This window comes from Protopterus annectens, chromosome 1.part1, assembly GCF_019279795.1.
Source record: "Protopterus annectens isolate FY-2018-M chromosome 1.part1, PAN1.0, whole genome shotgun sequence".
Classification (NCBI taxonomy): domain Eukaryota; kingdom Metazoa; phylum Chordata; order Ceratodontiformes; family Protopteridae; genus Protopterus; species Protopterus annectens.
In genome coordinates this window covers 1,028,304,272-1,028,324,026 of record NC_056726.1, presented here as the reverse complement: position 1 = coordinate 1,028,324,026, position 19,755 = coordinate 1,028,304,272, and the positions used below count along the sequence as shown (strand labels likewise).

At 40.0% G+C, this 19,755-nt stretch overlaps 1 protein-coding gene across 1 annotated transcript in view; it reads right to left on the bottom strand.

The window, feature by feature from the left end:
- Nucleotides 1-19,755, bottom strand: part of LOC122808793 — a 1,139,808-nt gene that overhangs the window by 267,893 nt on the left and 852,160 nt on the right. The window contains exon 8 of the mRNA XM_044079839.1: nt 15,743-16,021. Within this exon, the coding sequence (XP_043935774.1) occupies nt 15,743-16,021 (279 nt within the window). The remainder of the gene's footprint in view (nt 1-15,742; nt 16,022-19,755) is intronic.

Below are 19,755 nucleotides of genomic sequence, written 5' to 3'. Positions count from 1 at the left end.
TCACAGTGGGAATCCTCATATCCATTGCAATAAATCCTTTATTATTGATTAAACAGTTGCATTATTGATAATATCACTCAATGTCACAAGTATCTGTTCTGCAATTATGGGGACAATGCTTAACACTGCATGCAGGTTGTCCTGTGTGCAACTCGGTTTTGGAGCTAATGCCATCATGGTATCTGAGAAAAAGGTCACCCAAAGTGTCTGAGTCTGTACAGAGCACTGCCAAACACTGGAGGGGAAAGTAATACATACACCCTGTAAAGTTAAGGATGGAGTATTTAGGCAGTTATTCTGAAGTTACACACTAATCAAGCAGTGCATACTGAAAACAATTACCCTATGAAGAATGCTGAAAAGAGGGGAGTTGCCTTTGGTGGGAAACAAAACTCCTATTCTTTGTCTCTCACCAGAAGACAAACATTAGCACCAAGCTCAAGATAAGAAGCAGCCACAGCCTGTTTGTTGATCCACACACATTTTTCACACATGATTCAAGGCTCTATAGGCTTGTTGTAGCCTTTTTCAGGCAGATGCCTTAATTAGCCACTAGACCAATCATTTGATGTTTGCATGTATTATGCATTGTGTTCCAAGGCTCGTATCATTTGACTAGGGTAGTGACCTGATGGTGGTTAGGAACACAAATGCTGCATCACAATATAAGGTTAATTCTCAGGTGACATAGATGTCCAAGGTTGCTCTTTCAAGCTCCACAATGGCAGTGATCCATGTTAGGTAACGGTTTCACAGCATTTCATGCAGCCTGGCCATCAACATGTAATGGTGGTGATCTGTGTGACATGGATGTGAGGACTACTGCAGAGGGGTGGCCACCCTTGGGCAATGTCTTTGTCCCTCCCACATGCCCTAGGTATATCACACTGTACATTTATGTTCCCAGAACACTAAACTGTTTTCCAGCATAATTTCACAAAACATCCACTTTCTGTCTGGTTGTTTGACAGACATTATAGACTGGCAAGGTAAAGTAATAACTGCAAAGTTGGGCAGGTTTTTTGTGCATGCATGGACATGCACATATTCACTGCAAAGATTCCCCACAGAGAGTGTGTTTTAGGCTGTGAACCCCAAGGGTGCAGCAGCATGACCCTTACTTTACTAGAGTTGTTCACTGTCACATTTGTATGTATGCTATTGCAACCCTACCTAATAACAGGATTATGGTTTATGCAAGTGCCACAAGCCTTGCAAAGTACTGTACTCAATCTACTATGTTATTCCACACTCTCAGGCACTGTTTTACCTTATAATGACACCATAAAGGTAATAACATGTTACATGTAAGCATCAGTCAGGCCACTGCCTAACCATGGCCTGTAGTGATGTATATCCAAGCAATAATCTATTGTTAATAGCATTATCTCTGACTGTTACAGAGATGTCAACAATGTCTCTGAACTTCTGTTCCTACTCCACACAAACACTATTTGTGACAGATACAGCTACATTAAAAACCTTGAATCCATGCTCTATCACACACTAGTCAGTACATATGACAATGAGTGAGTTACCAACATGTCAACCTCACCTTGTACTCCACTCAAACTCACATCACACATACCTACATATGCAGAGGTCCATAGCAGAAATACACCTAAACACCAGAAACCTCACAAACAGAAACACAAGCATGCTACACATAATGCTACCTCTGCTGAACACATTACACATAATAGCTAATGCACCACTGTCTCACTGGTAAATCCCTTATGACAAAACACAAAATCAAACATATTAGGCATAGGTTGATGTTCCTCTCACCAGGCTAGATAAGGGAAAGGTCGCAGTAAGCTGTCTGTGAGGTGTCAGGATATGGCATATCACGCATGCACTCAAGTCTGTCAACAACAGTTATTGTTATGACTACATAACAGCTCCTGTTGGTGTGTAAGACTTTAATGTACATCTCAGGACTGTGTGATGACAGACATGGCTGAGCTCTCACAGTATGTGTCTCAGGCAGGTATGGCCTTGGACATCATCTTTATTTTATCTTCACCTAGGATGATGCTGCAATGCAAATAGAATATGATTGACTTCATCATAGGCTTAGCACCCGGTGTCAGTCTAAGGGGTCCACTATTAGCCTGGAGTGACATGCTCAACAGACCTCAATGCCTTGCCACAGATGTTCTTCATCTGTCACCCCTGGGATGTTGGCCACTGGCCAAGGCTATTGCCACCCCCCCCCCATAGTGTTCTTTTTAGGTGGTATCTCAAGGTCAAAATTTCAATTGTAAAAACCCCATGTTTAAACAACCTCAAGGTTATGCTTCTAAATGCTCCAAGTGTCAACAGGAAATGGAACTCACTGAAAACTGTCCTCATCTTGCAACGCACAGACATTTGTGCGGTCAAGGACACCTGGTTCAAGGCTGTGGAGAGCACCACAACCATACCAGGCTACACCTCCTTCCATATGCGCAGACCTCAAACTGAAGGTGTGCAAACTAATGGTGGTGGTGTGTAAATATTCATTAAGGATGCATGCACACCCACATTGGTTAAACAGTATGATTCCATGGATACATTTCAGGTGCTATTGACTGTTTGTGGGGAACCTATTCAAGTAATTGCCAGACAGCTACAGGAGCCACTCCATGAATGAGGACACCCACTCTGCTTATTTGGATCTACATGAGTCCATCAAGATACATCTGGACACCATGTTTTTGGGTAACTTTTACTACCTACCGACTGGGTAGATTAATCATGCTAAAACTCACTTGCCCAATTGTTACTTGACTTCATTAACTCAAATGGCCTGGAACAGCTGGTTGACACCCCCACAAGGGGAGCTAACATATTAGATTGGGTGCTTAGCAATATGGACAACCACTGTAGCACCCCCACTGTGAGGTCCTCCATGGTGAGATCTGACCAAAAATCAGTCTCATTCAAAGTAGGTATCACACCTGACACACACACACACACCTTGCTGCAACTACAGTAAAGAAATTTACCAAATCAGATTATAACCTCCTATGGGATGGTATAAATAGCTTCACTGCACCTCCACTCTCAGTTATAACTGGCAACTATGCCGAGCTCTACACCAATGCTTTCTACAAACACCTGTTTGACTCCATTGACTGAGCTGTACCTGATATGAACACAACAACCTCCTCGTGGCAGAGCAAACCTGCCTGGTGGACAACGTTAAGTAACAGGCTTTGCAATAATGGGAAGACATTGCTGAGTAAGGGAGGGATCCCCCATAAACTGGAACTGCTCCCTCCACAGCTTAAACTAGCAAATAAGAGTTGTTGTGAAGTCCTCCAAAAAATATTGGTCCAAATTATCTGCCTCCACAAAGGACAAACACAAGGCATTCTGTAGTTACATCTGTAACCTAAAAGGAAAGATCCTCATTTGTGCCAAACTCATAGTTAATGATACCATATATACAGAACCTGTTGACATAGCTAACCTGTTGGCTGACAGGTTCTGTAAAACCATCACTCCCCTGTCCCCACCACACTTACCCCCTGGCATCCCTAATATCTGTCACCTACCTTGTATCTCTAAGGAGCAGATCAAAAATGGCCTCTCTAAGGACAAAAACACAGTATCTATGGGACTAGATAACATCTCAGCCTGAGTCCTACATGGGCTCCAACATAGAGTACTAACACCACTGGGAACTTTTTGCAGTCATAGGGTAATGATGGCTTTGTCCCAGCTGACTGGAAAATAGCCACCCTTATCCCCTTGCACAGAGGTGGTGCATCCACTGACCTGCAGAAACTATATGCTTATTAGCCTGACTAGCCATATCTGCAAGGTCTTGGGGCAATTCATCATGGACCTTATCAACAAAGATATAGGTAATCTCCAAGCAGCTGACCCTACACAGTTTGGATTTGTCAAAGTGAGATCATGTCTATTATACCTGGTGGACAGCTTTGAGACAGTCACCAAGTACCTGAATGAGGGGAAATCTGTGAATAAAGCCTACCTGGACCTAGCTAAACCATTTGACATTATCCCCCACTCAGTCATAATTGACAAACACACTCAACCAGTCATCAACCCTTATATGATTAGAGAGGTCATTGACTGCCTCAGTGATAGATGCCATATAGTCAAAATAGGGGAATCCACCTCCAATAGCAGAGATGTAACCAGTGGTGTTCCATAGTGTTTAGTCATGTGTCCTCTACTGTTTGGAATCCATTTATCCAAAGTACAAGCACAAAGTAAATGTCTGTGGCTGACAAGGTTTGCTGGTGCCTCCAAACTGGGAGCGGTCGTAGAATCTGCAAAGTATGTCAACATCCTACATGAGGGTCTTACTTGAACAAATAATTGTTGCCAAAGTTGTAGCCTTAAAAGCAATTCAGATATGTGTATTATCATTGCTTTCAGTAACAGCTTGAGTACCACATCAACAGCAACACCTTACATACATACTCACAGGTGAGAGACCTGGGCACATAGGTTGTCAGCTAACTTACCTTAGTCCACCAAGTCTACACAGTGATAAGAAGGTCATTCTGTCATGCTCATGTCATAAGTGAGGGCATTGTCTCCAGAAAAGAAGTTGTTTTAACCTCCATGTACTCATCCCTCAGCAGACCAATAGTTGAGTGCAATGGCCCTTTTGGTATGTAACTTTTCAAGCACCTACAACAATTGGAGAGACCACATAGGTTCCTCACAAAGGGGAATTCAGTTCTTCAGCATCTGCCCATGGGGATCATCTGATATTACTGTCACTTTAGTGTGTGTCATTCAGACTACTCAGAGGTGATCTCTGCCTTGCATATGAGGCAGTCTCTGACCCTGCTGTATTGGAATTTCTTCATATCCATAAGTCAAATGGTACACAGGTTACTAATGTATAGATGTTAACCTGGTATGTGACATTAATAATACCTGCTGGAGGGGCAGCATTGTCTATCAGAGTTTAACACACCTTTGGAACAGACTCCCACATCAAGTTAATTTCACCATGGTGTTTCCACCTGTATCCCTCTTGGACATGGCCAATAGGTGCTGATTGTGTAAAGAAGAGTAACAACTTGGCTATGATTTTAAGGACCCTAGGGCTACTACCCTAGTAAATTCCAATAATACTATAATTCCATAGGCTGATGTAAAATGCTGTTACTAACATCCACACACACAAACTTGGGTGCAGTGATAATAGTACCACAACTTATTTATGTCTACAGAACACTGCACAAAACGCACAAACACCAAGTTGGCTTGAGTGAGATTAAAACCCAATCTATCCAGTCTTATACACTACAGATCACAGTACTTAACGCACACACCACAGCTTAAATCTGACATTAGTACAGCTTTAGGTAGTCTTATAGTGGATGACATCAGCAGGCCTTGTGGAGGACAAAATTTTGGAGGCCTGCATCACCTGATAGGCCCAAAACAGTGCAAAAACCCTGTATGTTTTAGTCAGTACCGGATTCATATTTATTTTTAGGAAGTTGCACATACACACCTGAACACACCCAGTGGGCCGGAGGAAGATTACAACCCCCAACCTATCTAGTCTTACACATCACAGTTCTTATTGCAAGTGCCATGGCTTAAGTGTGACATTGACATGGCTTTAGGTACTATTATGATAGATGAAATCAGCAAACCTTGTGGAGGATGAGAGATTGGAGGCTTGCATCAACTGCAAAGCAATGCCAGTTTTGAAATCAGTGTGGTGTTCACACTTGCTTTTTAGGGAGATATACCCCACACACACACACAGACAAACACAGCAAATGGTGAGATTAGAATCCGTACTTATAGGCTTAGACACTACAGATCATAGTACGTATTGCATGTGCCATTGCTCAAGTCTGCATTGCAACTGAGTGCAGGTGAAGTCCTCCTAGAGAACATAAACAGGCTCTGTTTTGAACAGCTTGTGAAGCCTGCAGAGACACATTGCTTCCTACTGTCATCTGCAACTAGTAGCCTAACAGTCAGAAAACTGCTTTGTAGCCTAGCTGTGTGACAACAGTAACCAGTTCTGGCCATATGTGTTTGTTTGCATTTAGATGGGCAAGCCTGCGGCAAAAATAAATTATCCCTGTCAATATGTGTGCATACAACATAATACATTACACAACTTGTTCAGGGGTCTATATTAGAACACTGAACATTTAAAAGTTCGAGTGTTCTAATATTGAACTCTATAAATCGAAAATTTAAAACATTGAACATACAGAACAGCAAATTTTTTCTTAAGGAAAAAATCCGGTGTTCCAAAACACATACACATAAAACAAGCACACCAAACAAACAGCATTCTACACATATACACCTAAACTCTTACACCTAACCCTACACTAAACTATACATACACCACTAACTATCCACTTACCTTAACCCAAACCCTAACCCTAAGGCCCATCACTATCGCACAGTCACCTCACCCGTCCCCTAACCTTAACTCACCTACCTGCCCTAACCCTCACGTCCACACAATCGCACACTTACCTGACCCTTGCCCTAACCCTAACTCACCTAGCCCGCCCTAACCCTCACGTCCACACAATCGCACACTTACCTGAACCTGACCCATAACTTTCCACCACAGCACTGAAAATACCGAAGCAACAGAAATGGACAACTGAATTCTTTCCCTAGGAAAAAAATTCAGTTTTCTGTTTCTTCGATATTTTCGCTGAAAATGGCTCGATATTAGAACACTCAAAATTTTGAACGTTTGGTGTTCTAATATAGACCCCTTGTTCAGTTCTCAATGTATGGGTGGTGACATCCAGCAGACACAGGGAGCTGTAGTAAATGTGGGTGGTGTTGTAACTTTTCAAGCACCTACAATTGGAGAGACCACATAGGTTCCTCACAAAGGGGGATTCAGTTCTTCAGCATCTGTCAATGGGGGTAATCTGATATTACTGTCACTTTAGTGTGTGTCATTCAAACTAATCAGAAGTGATCTCTGCCTTGCATAATAGGCAGTCTCTGACCCTGCTGTATTGGAATTTCTTCATATCCATAAGTCAAATGGTACACGGGTTACTAATGTATAGATGTTAACCTGGTATGTGACATTAATACTACCTGCTGGAGGGACAGCATTGTCTATCAGAGTTTAACACACTTTTGGAACAGACTCCCACATCAGGTTAATTTCACCATGGTGTTTCCACCTGTATCCTCTTGGACATGGCCAATAGGTGCTGATTGTGTAAAGAAGAGTAACAACTTGGCTATGATTTTAAGGACCCTAGGGCCATTAACCTTGTAAATTCCAATAATACTAAAATTCCATAGGCTGATTTAAAATGCTCTTACTAACATCCACACACACAAACTTGGGTGCAGTGATAATAGTACCACAACTTATTTATGTCTACAGAACACTGCACAGCACACACACAGACACCAAGTTGGCTCGAGTGAGATTAAACCCCCAATCTATCCAGTCTTATACACTACAGATCACAGTACTTAACGCACACACCGCAGCTTAAATCTGACATTAGTACAGCTTTAGGTAGTCTTATAGTGGATGACATCAGCAGGCCTTGTGGAGGACAAGATTTTGGAGGCCTGCATCACCTGATAGGCCCAAAACAGTGCAAAAACCCTGTATGTTTTTAGTCAGTACTGGATTCATATTTATTTTTAGGAAGTTGCACATACACACCTGAACATACCCAGTGGGCTGGAGTAAGATTAGAACCCCCTGCTTATCTAGTCTTACACATCAGAGTTCTTATTGCAGGTGCCATGGCTTAAGTCTGACATTGACATGGCTTTTGGTCCTCTTATGATAGATAATATCAGCAAGCCTTGTGGAGGATGAGAGTTTGGAGGCTTGCATCAACTGCAAGAGTGCAAAGCAATGCCAGTTTTGAAATCAGTGTGGTGTTCACACTTGCTTTTTGAGGAGATATACCCCCCCACACACACACACAGACAAACACAGCAAATGGTGAGATTAGAATCCGTACTTATAGGCTTAGACACTACAGATCATAGTACTTATTGCATGTGCCACTGCTCAAGTCTGCATTGCAACTGACTGCAGGTGAAGTCCTCCTAGAGAACATAAACAGGTCCTGTTTTGAACAGCTTGTGAAGCCTGCAGAGTCACATTGCTTCCTACTGTCATCTGCAACTAGTAGACTAACAGTCAGAAAACTGCTTTGTAGCCTAGCTGTGTAGCAACAGTAGCCAGTACTGGCCATATGTGTTTGCATTTATATGGGCAAGCCTGTGGCAAAAATAAATTATCCCTGTCAATATGTGTGCATATAACATAATACATTACACAACTTGTTCAGGGGTCTATATTAGAACACTGAACATTCAAACGTTCGAGTGTTCTAATATCGAACCCTATGAATCGAAAATTTAAAACATCGAACATGCAGAACAGCAATTTTTTTCCTAAGGAAAACATTCGCTGTTCCAAAACACATACACACAGCACAAGCACACCAAACAAACAGTAATCCACACACATGCACCTAAACTCTTACACCTAACCCTACACTAAACTATACATACACCACTAACTATCCACTTACCTTAACCCAAACCCTAACCCTAAGGTCCATCACTATCACACAGCCACCTCACCCGCGCCCTAACCCTAACTCACCTACTTGCCCTAACCCTCACGTCCACACAATCGCACAATTACCTGACCCATGCCCTAACCCTAACTCACCTAACCCACCCTAACTCTCACGTCCACACAATTGCACACTTACCTGAACCCAACCCATAACTTTCTACCACAGCGCTGAAAATACCGAAGCAACAGAAATGGACAACTGAATTCTTTCCCTAGGAAAAAATTCAGTTTTCTGTTTTTTCGATATTTTTGCTGAAAACGGGTCGATATTAGAACACTCGAAATTTTGAATGTTTGGTGTTCTAATATAGACCCCTTGTTCAGTTCTCAATGTATGGGTGGTGACATCCAGCAGACACAGGGAGCTGTAGTAAATGTGGGTGGTGTTGCTGCTGTACATGCAAACATATGACTTCACTATATATATATATATATATATATATATATATATATATATATATATATATATATACATACATATTTATATACATATTTATATACTATGCCATACATTTTCAGCATTTCGATATGCTGTTACAGGGAGACATGGCATGAATCAACACTATCCAGATATTTGTAGCAAGTACACAGGTTTGCCTCATGTCTATGTGTGTTTCACACTAAATTGTGGTTTGCTTTCAAATCTGGTATCATTTACACATGATATGAGAGAAGACTGCCAGAACTCTGAGCTCCAAATATCCTAATAGTCCTCCAATTGCAACATGTTATTCTAAGCACTTCCACATTTTTGTCAGTGCATTATTTAATGTTGAGACCTTCCTTTTGGTCTTTGGTCTAGCATTATAAGTGTTGCAGTACAGCTTTACTCTCCATGATCTGGGGATGTAGGGCAATACAGACACAGACACACACACACACACACATATATAATACATATATATATAATATATATATATATATATATATATATATATATATATATATATATATATGTATATATATATATATATATATATATATATATATATATATATATAGATACATACATACATACATATATACTTAAATTTTAAGCAAAATTGTATGAGGAGCAACAGATTTACTCTGTGCTTAACTAAGTGTACAGGCATGGACAGAAGCATTTTTTGGACTGTTTGCATGTTGCTAAGCATCTAAGAAAATGGGAGACACATTACTTGCATCACAAACTATTTAGTTTTCGCCTTTCAATTTATGTCTTCCAAATCTCATATGCTTAATATTTGATGCATTCCTTAGCATAGTATGGTCCTGTGCCCAAATGGTCAATTTATTCAGGTTATATTGCAGACAAGCTCCATCTGTACCACATCAGTATACCCACTTTCAAGTCTTCTGCACACAGACTGTAGAAAAACTCAGATGAAAAAGATAGGTCTAAAGACAAGTCTAAACTAGTATGGGCATAGGACAGAGCCCTGTGGGATACCCTGACTGCAACAAAGTATTTCACTTGTCCAATTGCTGTATGATACTTGCCATGTCCTATATGTAAGCCATGCAACTATCCATCTTATCAAGGGTGCATCAGTACCTAGTTGTTCTAATTTATTGCTCATTGTTTTCTGTATGGCTCTGTCAAATCTATCTAAGTTATATCACAACACAAATTGTCATTCATAGCTGTTATTATATTGTTGTAGTGCATAATGTTACAGGTGGTACTCGATTTATTTTAAACATACGCATCCAGATATATGGTTTCATGTCTGAAACTTTACAATTCTGATAATAACTTATAAAATATTACCTAAGACTTTTTAATTAGGTCTTAGATATGAGGCACAGATGCAAATGTGTAATTAATATGTGAAGTACATTAATACTGGTATAGTACACACAGAGTCAGTCTGTAAAACTATAGTGACTACTATGTCACATGCAAAATTTCTGGATATCTCAGGATTAGAGCCCTAAACCCCATCACATAAGCTACCTGCCTTAATCCTTTGCACCATAGAAGCTGCTTAAACAAGCAGGGGATTATTCAGCACAAATAAGTATTTTGCTATTGTCAGTTCTCTATCACATAAAATGTAAGTTCAAATTGTACATTACTGTCCTGATGCTGGCTGGCATACTCACTTTGTGAAATGCTCATATAGCATAGGTGATTTAGTGGGACACAACTGTTTTGAGGGGTGCAGGAAATAAAGCCCATGTTCTACTTGGCATACACTAGTCTGACTATCATTGAACCTCACTTTCTAACATGTACCTTGCATGATGTACCGGTAATCATTTGAGTAGGACTGCATGAATATTCCATACATCAGGCCTACTGAATACAAATGGTGACATGTTAGTTGAATGGATGTCGGTAGTCCCATGTGGATGAAATTTCTTTCCATATAGCCCAGTATAGTTGCCTGAATAATATACTCGGACCATAGCTACAGTGACATAACAAAATAATCCACTATACTATGTAGGTTATGGACTTACCTTGGAAGTACAGCAGTTGACACAACTGTAGTTCAGGGCTGACTCTGTCTGATGCAAGAAGTACAGAGCCAATACATGGATAGGTACAGGATGTGTGATTTGGCTGGCATCATTTTTAATATCTGTATGTGAGTAGGAGTAAGGTGTTAGACCCTAGGTCCCTAGACTGTTAGGGAATGTGCTATGGTTTGTCTCTTAGCCAAATTCAGGGCATACTAAGCATGCCTACATCTGCTTACAGGGACATCAGCACTGAGTTCCTCCTCTGAGTCATCCTGTGACTGTGGCTGTGGTGGGGTCTATATCATAAGGTCGATTTCTAACTTTAGTGAATGGCATTTTGAACAAAAATGCTGTTCATCGAACTTGTGATTGTGGGGGGCTATGCCTCCCACACCCCCCACTAATTATATATACCAACTCTGAAATCACACTACAGTGAGGAAAGGGCAATTTTCCCAATTTTTACTGTACTGCAATCTCACTTTCACCAGTTTGATGAACAGCATTTCCATTCAATATGCCGTTCGCTAAAGTGAGAAATCGACCTTATTATATAGACCCACTGTGGTGACCTAGACAGTGATGGGGGACTGTGCACCCCTTCCCTTTGCTGATCGTGCTGCAGATTTTTTCACAGGATCAGATTGTGCAGCATACCATGTACTCTGAAAATCTGTGCACATGTGGCTGGAGTATACTGCAGGGTTTCATCAGATATATCAAGGCACCAGAACCGTGACTTCAAAAGCCCAAACATGCACTCTATGATGTTCCTAGTTTGTGCATATGCCTCATTATGGTGTTCTTCCATGTGTGTGTGTGCATTTCTGATGGGTGTCATCATTCATGGTTCCAAGGCGCAGCCAGCATCCCCCAGTAAATGGCCGTGTGGGATGTCCCCCCTAGCAAACATCCGGTACAGCTGTGATGTATGCCAGATGTGGGAGCCATGGTAACTGCCACGGTTGCCAGCACACATTCATGATAATTCCCTGGGCATTGCACGTGACTTGACAGTTGATGGAGTGGTACCCCTTGTGGTTAACGTAGATTCTACCCTGCTCACCAGGTGGTACCTTGATGTGTATATGATTGCAATCTGTGGTACCCAGTACTTCAGGGTAGCGCGTTACATGGTAGAATTGTTGCATATTGCTGGTCCTCACCTCAGGGTCAAGGGGAAAAGATATGTGCTCACTGGCATTTGGCAGCATAGCATTCAGAAATTGGTGGAGTATCCTGGTTGCAGATGTCTGTGAGACCCCATCATGCCTCATTTGGTCTTTGAAAATGACCTGTAGCTAGTATCCTAAGGGGTTAACGTACCTTTATTTCCACTGGGAAGGGTTACCCTCTGTTGGCCCTGCATCTGAGTTAAGGGTGGCAGAGCTCACTGAGCTCTTGTAATATTTTCCTGTCCACCCTGTATTGCTCTACAATCTCCAACTCATGTAGCTTCTGGAAGATTACCCTGGGCCTGAACACTCTTCTCCTTCTCTGTCTAGGCCTACTGTCAGCAGCACCAGCAGCACTGACTTCAGCATCTAGCACATATGAATGTAGAATAGTTGCAGCAGCCCATAGCATGATGTCAGTTAAAATGTCCAAGTCTCTACTCCAATGGTTCAGAATATTGAGGGAAAATCAGAATGTAGGGTGTAAGCATACTTTATACAGTTCTGCTGTAGATGCACCATGTAGGATTGGCTAATTATGATGCAGCTCACCTGCCTAGGATGTAACTGATATGATTTAAAGGCCCTATTTTATTGCACGATGCACTGCTATGTGCCACGCAGCACAGCTTATATAATAGTATATATTATTAATTGAATATATCCGGTTTTAATTTATAGCAGTCTATGTCATCACTGTCACATGGGTGGTCTGTTTGCACAAACATGCTAAGCTATGTGGCACACCACACAAACATGTGTGCTGAGAACTAAAATATCCTAAAAGTAACAGGGCACATCCCTGATATCATCCACATCCATTGGGAATACCAACATTGTGTGGGAGCCTACATAAAGTAATTATGCAGACACGGTTGTTCCTTTTTGCAATTCAGGAACTCCAGCTCGTTTCCATATACATCCATACTCAGTTCATTGCCATGTGAGCTGGGTAACAGCATGAATGCACCATTGCATAGACCTGACACAAGGTCCTACAGTACATTTGTGTACATTTGTGTAAACTACATCATAAATGTTATTTTACTATTTACTATTTTATTCACTTGCTCTCTCAAACATCCACACTGTACATTTTCCACACATATATATATATATATATATATATATATATATATATATATATATATAAATGATGTTATGCATTCAGTGGAGTTATGTCCATATTTGAGGAATTTTACATTCCGTTCTGTCTGCATAGAATCTTATGAACACAGACATGGAGTCTACATGGATACATTTTGGCTTGTTGACTTGCTCCACATGGCTAAATTGCATAATATTCACCTGCTTATGTGGAACTTTGGATTGCATGGAAGTTACCATGTTTGAGTGTGTTTGCACTAAAAGGCATTTACTAAATCTAAAAATTATGTGTACATGAAAAAAAAATCTTGTAGATTTTACTGAATTCCTCCTTTAGACAAAAACATGCAGAAGACACAAAAACACACATAACGCACAGCAAACCATGCAAAAATACAAAGTGTAGAGCAAAACATACTAGCATACATATCACTTAAAAGGCACACAACTAATTTTCACAGAAACACAAACATAAATGCACATTATACAGGCACATAAGCACACATGCAAAGAATGCACATCCCTATACAAAATGACAGCAATACGAACTATGGTTTTGAAAAATCAAATGGCATTAGATTACATATTAGCATTCCAAGGGGGTACATGTGCTTTAATAGGAGAACAATGTTGTACATTTATTCCAGACAAAACAGAATCTGTAAAAGAACATTTAGAAGTGATTGCACAAATGTCTCAACATACTAGAAAAAAATAGAATGATGACTGGAGTGAATGGTTTAGTAATCTATTAGTAATCTAGTAACCATGCAAAAATACAAAGTGTAGAGCAAAACATGCTAGCATACATATCACTTAAAAGGCACAGAACTAATTTTCACAGAAACACAAACATAAATGCACACTATACAGGCACATAAGCACACATGCAAAGAATGCACATCCCTATACAAAATGACAGCAATACGAACTATGTTTTTTCAAAATCAAATGGCATTAGATTACATATTAGCATTCCAAGGGGGTACATGTGCTTTAATAGGAGAACAATGTTGTACATTTATTCCAGACAAAACAGAATCTGTAAAAGAACATTTAGAAGTGACTGCACAAGTGTCTCAACATACTAGAAAAAACTGGAATGATGACTGGAGTGAATGGTTTAGTAATCTATTTACAGGATGGACAGGAAAAAATCACTGTATTTTTAATTTCTTTTATTGTTATTGTAATGCTTGGTTGCATATTATTTACATGTATTAAAGTCTGCTTATCAAAAGCTAGTCAAGTTACTGTTGTTAATTGTCATAATGAAAAAGTATTATCAAATAATGCTGAATTTATTTCCCTAGTTTAAAATAAAAAAGAGGGAATTGTTAGAGTGTGCTCAACAATATACTAAAGTTGAAAGTAATTTTGCTACAAATATGCAACATAAATAAGGTATAAGATAAAGCTTACTTAAATGTAGAAATAGAGTTTAGTAATATGTGATCAGCATCTATACCAAATTACCATTGCTTGGAAAATAAGGAATCTGCTGATTTGACATTTTTCCCTTTCAGACTTAAAAAATTGATGCATGCAAGAGCAAAAATGCAAAATCTGCTTTTAAAGAACACTGACATGCTTTTCTGCATATAAAAAGAATGGACACTATGTTTCCTTAAACAACAGGACATGTTTATGACACTGTTACAATGTGTTTCCTTTTTCCTGCATTTGGCACAAGAACAGACGTTCTTATACAAAGATACAAACAGAATACTAAAGACAAAAAACAGGATGTTCACACTGCCAGAAAAGCTGAACAATAATATCATTAAGTCAGTGGTTTGTGTCAGCATCTGCAACAATTAGTATTGTTTTTACAGGATGAGCATTTCTCCAAAATAGAATACCAAGAGGAAATGTATATGTATGTGCATGACTAAAAATGTATATAAAGATCCAGTTATGTTAGAGGTATTTGTAGAGACACATTTGTCTCGAGGTAAATGTTATATCTCTCACATCATCTGTACTATATGGGAAGTAAAGTGGAACAGTACTTTAAGCTGCAACATTAGTCCGTTTGGTTTATTATAAAAAGTTATTTGTTACTGCTCTAAAGTTGATGCTGCAAAGTATATTCTCTCATCAGTGTATATTCTGCAAGTTTCTGTATGCAACAGACTGTGAATGCAAATATAACCAAACTTTGATTTTAGCAGAATTCAGCCAGCAAGACTGAGCATCTTAAGAAGACTTCAAATCCATCAAAGTAAGCAGCACCATATAATTTTTCAGCTTGAATGACGTATATTTACGTACCACTTACTATCTTTAATATTTAAGTCAGCTTTTGAATTTCTGAATGCTCACAGTGTTGGCTATCATGATAACCATGTGCTTAATAAAAGGAAAATAAGCTTCAGCTGAATGTCAACATGCGGTGGTGGATACTTACCATTTAGGATTAAAGGAACAGCAAGACTGCTTTTGTGAACATTACCCACACTAGTTTTACAGTAACACTGGTAATAACTTTCATCCTCTGCTGTAGCATTCTGAATGTCATAGTAAAATACACCGCCATTGGAATATCTCTTCATTTGCCATATGGTGCTTTGAAATTTTACCAAATTACATTCAAAGAATACGTAGGTACTACATTCAATTGTCACTTTCCTGCCCTTGTGTTCTGATTCATGGACAGTCACTTGAATATGTGGCTTCTCCATATGCCCTACATGTAAAATAAGAACAACATATCAAATTCATGTTTCTATAATCAGTATACATTTATGTCACTTAGGAGATATCAGAGTTCTATAATATATGTTTAGAACGTATTCATTTTAACAAAAAGGAAATTAATTTATAACTTATTCATTTTAACAAAAAGGAAATTCTTATAAAATTGCCAACACTGCATATTTAAAGGCTTAAGCCTGACTAATAATTTTGGAGATGTATAGAACATTCCTCTTTAAAGAATGTGCAGGTCACTGTAAAGTTAGAATAATGAAATCAGTGGTGTACAGAGATCATCAATGAATGGGACAGTCAGAGGTTCAGAGCTTGGAATGAGAACATAGTTACACAATACAATAAGCCTATCTTCCAATAAAACCCCATGGGCAAAACAAAAAGGTTAAGCATTTCCATTGCATATTTAACTACAAAAAAGCTTTACAAACAAAAACTCACACAGTTTGCTTAGCTTACTTAAAATTGTCAGCAATTAATATGATCAGCAATGCTGAGCTGAGTTGACATGCATACATGCAAGACACAAGTTAGTAGTTGCTTCTTAATTTTGAAGATGAGCTCCTATGGATTTGTTTTCATGAAAGGGCAGCTTGGTGAAACAATATATCTGCACTATATCTATCTAGATACTGATCTAGATAAAGATACAGATATAGGTATAAATGTGTCTGTGCACATGCATGTATTTGTGTGTGTGTGTGTGTGTGTGTGTGTGTGTGTGTGTGTGTGTGTGTGTGTGTGTGTGTGTGTGTGTGTGTGGACGTGTGTGTGTTTTAGATTGAGAGAGAGAGTGAGAGCTATCTTGTGTGCATAGCTCTCAACTGTCCAAATTTTCACAGAATGTCCAGCATTTTGCCTCATATTTTATGTCTGTTCTTCATAAAATTTGTAGTTTTCTGAAGTCTTGTGGCAAATTAGTGTGAAGTAAATTCACTAAATATTGACAGGCATTTGAGTTTCAGGCTTTATCCATCCATCCATAACCCCTTTTCCCATTTTGGACATGGGGTCAGGGTGTCACTTCAGCAGTGATAATCATCTCAAGCCAAGGTTTTACACCAAGAGGTGGCTAGCCCTGCCACAGTAGTTCATTCATACCACTCACTCTTACCTAGGCCGCTTTAGAGTGTCCAATCCACCTACTACATGTCTTTGGAATGTGGGAGGAAAACAGAGCACCCAGAGAAAACCCACATGACCACAGGGAGGACATGCAGGCTCCACACAGAAGGCACCCCAGCCAATAATCAAACCAGAGAACCTCAAGCTGTAAGGCAATAATGCTAACTGCTGCACCACTGGGGTGACCCAGTTTCAGCTTCAGGCTTTATATCTTTCAGAAAATACATTGTAATACAAGAAATTTTATGTTAGCAACCTTCTAAGTTTATAACAGCAATATGTAAAATTTGTCCCTATTTTTGGGGCTTTGTCCCCACATTATTTTTGCCTTTGGCCAGACTTTTTCTGCTAAGAAGTTGAGAGTTATGCTTGCGTAAGTGAATACGAGTATGAAAATGCCAAACAATATTTTTTGATATGGGATTGACAAAATAAATTAAATGAAATCTCTTTTAGTCAAAATCTAAACTCCACAAGAACAGGACTTATTGCCACCTGCTTTACTCTCAGTAGAGCTCATTCTACTATTTTGTTGTTTTGAAAATCAGCAAAACAAGCTCAGTATCAGTCATCAAGGTTCCTTTTGAAGAGAGCCAAAGAGGCACTCTTGCTTGACATGTACAGGCAGTCTATTCCAAAGTCTGGGGAGTCTCTTGGTCAGGAACCTATCCCTCCAGCATGTTTTGTTCATTGTGATGACAAGGTTTAGATCCCTGGAGCATGTGGCTCTGAGGGACTGGGATTTCTTTCAGTGTTGCATGTCCAACAGCTCTGGGTTTGACATGGCCTTGTATGTTAAGCAGAGATCACCTCTGAGTAGACAATATGTGACAGAGTATAGCTGGAGTTTTTTTAGATGGTCAGCACAGGGCATCTGCTTTAGGCCTGGGATTCTTTTAGTGAGGTATTTCTGCGGCCTTTCCAGTTGTTGCAGATGTCTTGAGAGGTACATACCAAATGGGGCATTGCATTCTATAATGGGTCTAATGAGGGATGAGTACAGTGGGACAATGACCTCCTTTTTTCTGAAAGAAAAGCCATTAGTGATGAGGTGTGCCACATAGAAGGATTTCCTGACTGTTGTGGTGATGTGGTTTTCGAAGGTGTGACCACTGCCCATCTGTGGCCCTATGTCTCTTATCACACTTTCGGTGTTTAGTGTACTGCCACCTATGTGGTAATTCACAGGTATATGTTTTTCCCAAAGGGGATAACTATACATTTCTTGGCATTGAGCTTGAGGCCATGGCTTTGGCACCAAGCATCTATTTCTGTAAGGCCCTTTTGTAGAATATCCACATAATTTGGGGATTCAATAAAAGCTCCCAGCTTGCAGTCATCTGCGAACTTTGTTAGCCTGAGACCCTTAGTGTTGGCCTGTACTTCACTGTACCGTTTCCTTGTGAACTCTGTACCCAACCCAGTTCGGATTCATTAAAGGTAGATCATGCCTGTTAAACACAGTTGACTTCTTCAACAAAGTCACCAAGGCCCTGGATGAGGAAAAGACAGTGCATATCATCTATCTTGACCTAGTGGTCAAGGCATTTGATACACTCCCCCACTCAGGTATTATAAAGAAACTCTGCCAATTGGGAATTAACCCCTACATTACCAGAGTGGTAGCCAATGGGCTCAGTGACAGGACACATACTGTCATAGTGGGTGACTTTGCCTCTAGCAAAAGACCAGTCACCAGTGGTGTACCACAGGGTTCTATGCTGGGCCCCTTACTTTTCTGAATTTATTTCTTATAAGTCCAGGCAAACTTGGAAAGCCTGTGTCTGACCAAGTTTGCTGATTACTACAAATTGGGAGCAATAATTGAGTCCCCCAATTATGTTAATATACTAGTGACAGGTTTAATGCAGACAAGTAGCTGGTGCCAAAGCCATAGATTAAAACTAAATGCAAAAATGCATTATTATTCCCCTTGGGAAAGTTGATATCCCAGCTAATTACATTATAGACAACACTCCCTTAAGCGAGACCCAGTGGTACATGACCTGGGGGCTCAAGTTGATAGCAATCTGAACTTTGACCATCACATATCCACAGTATGAAGAAAATCCTTCCATGTGGCCCATTTTATAAGTAAAGGCATTGCATCTAGATCTAGGGATGTTATAATTCAGCTATACTCAGCCCTCATGAAACCAAATAACAGAGTACAATGCTCTCATTTGCATGTACCTCTCCAGATACCTGCATCAACTGGAGAGACCATAAAGGTTTTCACCAAGAAATAAAAGGGTACACAAAACAAGTCTTACACTGAAAGACTGAAAGCCCTGTCACCGTATTTGGTCTCCTACAGATTGCTAAGGGGTGACCTGTGCCTGGCTTACTGGGGAGTCTCTGACCCGGCCCTGATGGAAATGCTACACATTCATAAATCAGACTTCAAGAGGGTCACTCCATGAACAGGTCATGCAGGAGCAATAGATACATCTCCCAGAGACTGCCACTTCTCTGGAACAACCTAGATCAATGGATGAGGGACCACAAATTCACTCTTGGGGTAGCGTCCATGTCCCTCCAGAACAGAGGAAGTCAGTATTAGTTACCATAGACCCTTATCTCTGT